Source organism: Carassius carassius, chromosome 20, assembly GCF_963082965.1.
Source record: "Carassius carassius chromosome 20, fCarCar2.1, whole genome shotgun sequence".
In the NCBI taxonomy this organism is placed as follows: Eukaryota; Metazoa; Chordata; class Actinopteri; order Cypriniformes; family Cyprinidae; genus Carassius; species Carassius carassius.
The window spans coordinates 9990789-9998472 of NC_081774.1; the positions used below are offsets into that span (position 1 = coordinate 9990789).

Sequence of the window (7684 nt, forward strand, 5' to 3'; positions counted from 1 at the left end):
TGTGTTAACAATTTAAAATGTTAAACATAGAACATATAAAGTATTTAGGACCGGTTGAATGACTTTGAATGTTTTTTTTTTGCCTACTCATTTAATTCCTTTTTTTTTAAGAATGAGTATGGCTAAAGTTACCAATGTGTTGAAGCTGGTTTGAAATAAAACCTGGACCAAAATATCAAGCATGTAGTAGTTTTTTTAACCTTGTGATGCTTTAAAAACACATTTTTAGTCAACTGAACATACTTTATTAAGTCAAGTGAAATTAACATTAAAAGTTGAAATTACATAACAAAAGTTTTTTTTAACTATAAAAACTCAATCAGCTGAACAAAAGATCTTAAGTTGGGAGACATGTGACTTACTCAGTGAATTGAGTTAAGTGAACTAATTCGTTTAAAAGTTGAGTAAACTCAAAAAAGCTGTGCAGCAAATTACCTTGTAATTTTAAGTTGTCAACTTTTCTTTTTTTACATTGTGGTAAACATGGCCTTGTCCCAACTTTTTTGTGATGTGTTAATGCCATGAAATTTAAAATCAACTTATTTATCTCTAAAAATTATACATTTTCTCAGTTTAAACATTTGATATGTCATTTATGTTGTATTCTGAATAAAATATGGAAATTTAAAACTTCCACATCATTGCATTCTGTTTTTATTCACAATTTGTACAGTGTCCCAACTTTTATGGAATCGGGTTTATACCACGTGTGTCAATGTGACAGATGTAATCCATTAAAGCATTTTACCAAAATAGTTAGCATAGTGTGTCACATTATTCCATTGAAATGCTCTTTTTCTGTTTTCTGGTGTCACTGATCATTCCACTCTTCATGCAATATCAATAAAGAGACTTTAATCCAATATAATTTATAGCACAACAATATGGAAAGAAGAACTAGGCAAAATAATGTTTACACAATTTCTTTTTTAAAGTACTGAATTGTTTAATGGTTAATTACAAACTTGCCATGCTCCATTTTACAGTGACTAAAATATTTTTTTGCAGTCCAAAGTCTATTGGACAGTTCAAACAGTTACTCAAGTTGTGGCCTTTAGTACTAAGAAAATGGTAATTATCTTGTATTTACTGGTATTACAAATGGTACCTGTTTGTATAAGGAAAGGAATTTTAAATATTTGTTGTCCAATGTCTGTCAGAGTGTCATCGCAACCTATAATACTCAAAGAGAGGAGCAATGATAAAGATGGAAGTTAGCATTTTATTGCTGTGTGTGTGGACCACACTGGCACAGGATTTAATGTCCCCAACAGTAGACATCCTTGCCAAACTCAAAAAGATTAAGAGCATGAATGATGTTCCTAAGAAGCAAGAATAAAGGTACTGTAAAATGCAAGTCTTTTCAGCCTCACTGTCAGCTATTTTGAACCTCATGAAGAAGCAACTTTTTGGTCTTCAATCCTTTTGAGATATCCACCGGTTTGAGACTGTTTAAGAACGGCAATCTTGTGGTCGGAGCTACAGATAACCCTCCCAAGCAAGACACTGATCACTTGGATCACATAACATTGGACACTTTCATAATGGTTTACACACCCTGATTTACAAGCATGTCTTCTTCAATGCTGGAAACACCTATGATCAAAAAAAAGTGAATTAATTCATACAGTATTGTGGGAATTTATCTCTGGTATTTTCAATAACACTGTCTGATACAGAAATGTTTACAGAACCTGTGAAGGGAGTGTATGCTTTTAGGGTCTTCTCCAAGGCCTCTGGACACATGAACCGAGCAGTTACCACAGGCCTGTTTAAAAATGACCAGCATATAATTTCTAAATACTCACATCAAGCAGCAATGGTTTTATCAGTTCTTTAAATTGAGTCTTTCTGCTGCTAGAAGAAGGGGATAAAGTGAAAGTAAATCTCTATCCTGGACAATGGATTTTCGACCATGGAGAACACTATCACAGCACATTCAGTGGACATCTGTTGTTCCCTATGTGAACCTGCAGAGCGTTTCTTCACCTAGAATACCTTTTAAAATATGGAAATTTAAATGTTTATTTCGGGGGATGCACCTGGACCCCCTTAGAGGGGCAATATCCTTCTCACCTTTTTCACCCCTGACTCGTTTTCATGGCTTTGTCACCACAGCAGATGATGTCCACGCACATCCTGTAATCCAGTCTCCGTGACAATTAGAAATGGACCGGGAAAGAACTGGAGGAGAAGTGTTTAACTTCCACATCATCAAAGCCTATTAGAAACGATTGCAATTAAATTGTGTGTAAGTGATATTGTGTATTTTCTTCCATTTCTTCCAGTAATGAATAGGCAGTGGAGCAAGTACCTGATCTTTTCCTCCTGACAGCAACTCTTTCCCATCAGGACTGAAGACAAGGCATGTGACCCCTCCATTGTGACCTCTCAGAATACACATCACCTTTGGCTCAATCCAGGGCTTAGAAGTCAAATTATCCTTCAACCACAGAGCAATAGTGAAGTCATCTAAAACAAAAAGATATTTTCAATAAAATAATTTGAATAAATAATTGAAATGTATGCTTTTAGCAGATATAAAAAAATATATACAATTATATATATATATATATATATATATATATATATATAAATGTATTTAAAATATTTAGAATAAACCTCTAAAAACTAAAATTAATTATTGTAAAAACAGTCAAATTGAACAGTATGAAAATAGATATTCACTCTGAGATTTGCTAAAAATTGCATTTTACAATGTGAAATTACTGCTTTTAAATATTAAGTTTAAGTGACTGCTAGATGATGGCAAAGATAATATAAATTTAAAAATTAAAAAACCTTATAGTGTCCACTAAAATCTTGTACCTTTTTTTTTTTTTAAGCAATGTGGTACAATTTATTTATTTTTTATTTTTTGCAATGTTACATATTTAACATATGTGTCAATGTGCCAGATGTAACCCATTAAAGCATTTTACCAAAATAGTTAGCATAGTGTTTAATCTGTTTTCTGGTGTCACTGATCATTACGCTCTTCATGCAATATCAATAAAGAGACTTTAATCCAATAGAATTTATAGCAGAACAATATGGAAAGAATAACTGGGCAAAATGAAGTTTACACATTTTTTTTTTTCAAGTACAGTATTGTTAAATGGTTCATTACAAACAGCTGCCATGCTCCATTTTATAGTGACTCACATCCAAAATAAATATTTTCCAAACTGTAGTTTTTGCAGTCCGAAGTCTGTTGGACAGTTCAAACAGTTGCTCAAGTTTTGGCCTTTAGGACTAAGTGAATAGTAAATCGCTTGTATTTACTGGTATTACCAATGTTAATAATTTGTTTAATGAAAGGAAGTTTAAATATTTGAAGTCTGTCAGAGTGTTCAATAAATGTTGTTAGGTTTTTGTGTGGCTAATATGAAAGATATCACAATCTGTAATAATCACAGAGAGAAACAATGATGAAGATGGAAGTTAACATTTTATTGCTGTGTGTGTGGGCCACACTCGTACGGGATTTAATGTCACCAACATTAGACATGTTTCAAGGAAACTACATGAATAGCAATGATTGTATGAAAAGGCACATTAAAGTTTCTTCCTTTTTACATGCCCATTTTCATCTCATCTCTCTTTTTTTCAGTAAGGGCAAAAGTAGGGGTGGGGGGGTCAAATATTTTGGGCCTCATGAAGAAGCAGTCACTCTCATTTATGAAAATGTATAAACTAACATTGGAAATGCTTATGATGCCAATACAGGTACATCACATTGGTCAAAAAAGTTTCAAACATGATGCTTTAACAATTTTGTAATGAATTTAAGAATTTAAGAAGTTTCTACTGTTATTACAGGAATCTTCACAGCACCAGTAAAAGGAGTGTATTTCTTCAACTTTGTGGTCTTCAATCCTTATGACATTTCTACTGGTGTGAGACTGTTTAAGAACGGCAATTTTGTGGTCGCAGCTACAGATAACCCTCCCAAGCAAGACACTGAAGACACTACATGCAACTCAGTTAGTCTTATTCTTGAACAAGGGGACCGGATACATCTTCAGCTCTTAGAGAATCGTCGTATCTACACAGATTCACTGAGCCGCAAATAGGTAAAAATTGATAGCCTGAATGCCCTAATTAAACAAAATTAAGGTGAAAATTTACTATTTTCTATATTCTATATGTTTAGCCTTAATCTAAAACAGCATTACCATAAAAATAAATCTAGAATTTTGTGATTTATATTTATCTGTATATGTTCATTTAATCATTGAAACCCTAAGGTAGTGTTTTTTATAAATAACTTATGTTATTTATTTTTTTTATTGAAGGTAATCCTTAAAACAGTGTTTTATGAAATAATTTCTAATGATATAATCTAATATGCATATTTTATGTGTTAGTTTCAAAAGTGGCTTTCTCAGTTTCGCTGTCATCCTCTAATGGACCACACAGTAGTTTACACACCCTGATTTACAAACACATCTTCCTCAATACTGGAGATGCCTACGATGCAAACACATGTACGATAAATCAATTCAGGTAGCCTACTGTGAATATTTTAATTTTTTTTTTTTTTTTGATAAATAAATCACACCTGACTATAAGTCACAGGACCAGCCAAACTATGAAAAGAAGTGCGACTTATAGTCTGGAAAATATGGTAATTAATTTCATATTGTTTCTTATTGTTTTGTTTTTTTTCAGAATCAGAACCATGCTGCCCTAACTGGTGCCCAAAGCCACACAGTTAACCCTGCCACCAGCAAGTCGCAGCCCACCATCGACAGCCTCTGAGAAATCCAAGAAATTAAATTCTTAATGCAGTGTTAATGCTTAGTACACTGAGAAGAGTTTCAGTTTGCCTGACTTCATTACTGTACAGATGGAGTACATGCATGACACATTTTAATTAGTTGCTTCATGACTGTTCTTGAGTTTTTCAAAGAGCCAGTTATTCAATCTCATAAAAAAAAAAATTCTGAGGAGAATTTGGTCTGTTTTCATTTATATCTTAGTATTTCTGACATTTTGCTTCATTTTGTAGATATGAATTTTGAATTAATAAAATACGGCTTGGTATCGTGATACTTCAGCTGGTATAGTAACGTAACATTTGTTTATGGTATCGTTACAACCCTAGTCTACCCTAAAAAAATTTTCTTTTTTTTTAGCAATGTGGTAGATTTTTTTTTTTTTTTTGCAATGTTACATATTTAAGACGTGTGTCAATGTGCCAGATGTAACCCATAAAAGCATTTTACCAAAATAGTTAGTATAGTGTGTCCCATTATTCCATTAAAATGCTCTTTTACTGTTTTCTGGTATCACTGATAATTACGCTCTTCATGCAATATCAATAAAGAGACTTTAATCGAAATAGAATTTATAACAGAACAATATGGAAAGAAGAACTAGGCAAAATAAAGTTTACACAATTTATTTATTTATTTTAAAGTACAGTATTGTTAAATGGTTCATTACAAAAAGCAGCCACGCTCCATTTTATAGTGACTCACATCAAAATTAATATTTTTCAAACTGTAGTTTTTGCAGTCCAAAGTCTGTTGGACAGTTCAAAAAGTTACTCAAGTTTTGGCCTTTAGGACTAAGAGAATGGTAAATCGTTTGTATTTACTGGTATTACCAATGTTAACTATTTGTTTAAGGAAAGAAAGTTTAAATATTTGTAGTCCAAAGTCTTGTCAGAGTTTTCAATAAATGTTGTCGGGTTTTTGTGTGGCTATAGGAAAGTTATCACAATCTATAATAATCACAGAGAGAAACAATGATGAAGATGGAAGTTAGCATTTTATTTCTGTGTGTGTGGGCCACACTGGCACAGGATTTAATGTCACCAACATTAGACATCCTTGCCGAAATCAAAAAGATTAAGAGCATGGAGGAAAAGTTAAATGCTCTGAATGATGAAGTCATGGAACTAAGAAGCAAGAATAAAGGTACTGTATTTTTTATTTTATTTTATAAACTTTCTGACCATTGGAGAGACTGCTTCTTAAAGCTGATATAACAAATATGTTTCATTTTACCTGCACATTTTCATCTCACTTTTTTCAGTAAGTGCAAAAGTAGCCTTTTCAGCCTCACTGTCAGCTTCCTGGGAGGTCAAAACTGTTGGGCCTCATGAAGAAGCAATCACTCTTGTGTATGAAAATGTATTAACTAACATTGGAAATGCTTATGATGCCAATACAGGTACATCACATTGGTCAAAAAAGTTTTAAACATGATGCTTTAACAATTTTATCATCATTTTAAGATGATGATTTAAGTTTCTACTGTTATTAACAGGAATCTTCACAGCACCAGTAAAAGGAGTGTATTTCTTCAACTTTGTTGTCTTCAATCCTAATCATATGTCTACTGGTGTGAGACTGTTTAAGAACGGCAATTTTGTGGTCGCAGCTACAGATAACCCTCCTGAGCAAGACACTGAAGACACTACATGCAACTCAGTTAGTCTTATTCTTGAACAAGGGGACCGGATACATCTTCAGCTCTTAGAGAATCGTCGTATCTACACAGATTCACTGAGACGCAACACCTTCAGTGGACACCTTCTTTTTACCATGTGAGGTATCTGCCCATGTACATTTCTAAAGGATGTTAGTCCAAATACACTTCCAAATACGTTTCATTCAGATCAGAAAAAAAAAAAAAACAATCGATGCTTGGCAAGAAAAATTAAAATAAAATCAAATGTGACAAAATGAATATAGTTTTAATATAGCTTATAAAAATCCTTTCAAATTTGTACCATTTTCATTTAAATTTAACATGTTAATAAAATATTACTTTGATGTGTAGACATGAACAATTGATGTAAAGAACAAAGTGCATGACCTAATTAAACAAAAATAAAGTAAAAATTTTACTACGATGCATTCTATATTCTATGTTTAGCCTTAAACAGCATTACCATAAAAAGCCCACTTTAACTTTAATAGCCACAAACATAAAAAAAACACTTAAATGTTGAAAAATATATATATAAAAAGTAGAATTTTATGATTTATATTTATATTTATAGGTTAATTTAATCTTTTAAACACTAACGTAGTGCTGTTTATAAAGAATTTCTGTTATTTATTTTCTTTATTGAAGGTAATCCTTAAAACAGGGTTTTATGAAATCATTTCTAATGATGTAATCTAATATGCATATTTTGTCTTAGTTTCAAAAGTGGCTTTCTCAGTTTCGCTGTCGTCTTCTAATGGACCACACAGTACACACCCTGTTTAAAGAGTAACTAAACCCTAAACCAACTTTTTTTAGTTAATGATCTGTAAGAATGGGGCTTTATTAGTGCTGTTCATTGATTCGAGTAACTTTTTTGACATTGAGTATAAAGTGTTTTATTTCTACAATATATGGTGTAAAAGCGTCTGAGTGCTGCCCTCTTCAGGTTGAACGGTGGCTACTGCAGTTTTTTTTCCTATTGGATGTTGCGGTGGCAAGTGACGTAAGCGGTGGCAGGTGACGTAACAGTTTCCAGCTCACCACGCCCCTTGGTACGAGCTACCACGCCCTTGGCAGTATAAAACCATCTTGTTCCGTCAAAATTACTGTAGTGAGTCAGGAGTTGGAATTGCGAGTATTGAAAACCAGGATAGAGTATTATAGCATCTATTTAGCATACCATTTAAATAGTTATTTATATTATTTTGTGTAGCCTATGTAGTTAATTAGCATAGTT

General features: G+C 32.7%; 1 protein-coding gene and 1 long non-coding RNA gene across 2 annotated transcripts; both read left to right on the forward strand.

Moving 5' to 3' along the window:
- The first annotated feature begins 3613 nt into the window (after positions 1-3613).
- On the forward strand, positions 3614-5331 carry LOC132096275 (uncharacterized). Its single transcript, XR_009422568.1, has 3 exons — positions 3614-3729; positions 3823-4076; positions 4675-5331. It is a non-coding gene; the product is annotated as an uncharacterized LOC132096275 (long non-coding RNA).
- A 365-nt stretch (positions 5332-5696) lies between these two features.
- LOC132096274 (cerebellin-2-like) lies at positions 5697-6672 on the forward strand. Its single transcript, XM_059501535.1, has 3 exons — positions 5697-5927; positions 6046-6183; positions 6280-6672. Exons 1-3 carry the CDS (start codon positions 5756-5758, stop codon positions 6561-6563), a joined length of 594 nt encoding a protein of 197 aa, XP_059357518.1. The 5' UTR covers positions 5697-5755; the 3' UTR covers positions 6564-6672.
- Positions 6673-7684: the final 1012 nt, after the last annotated feature.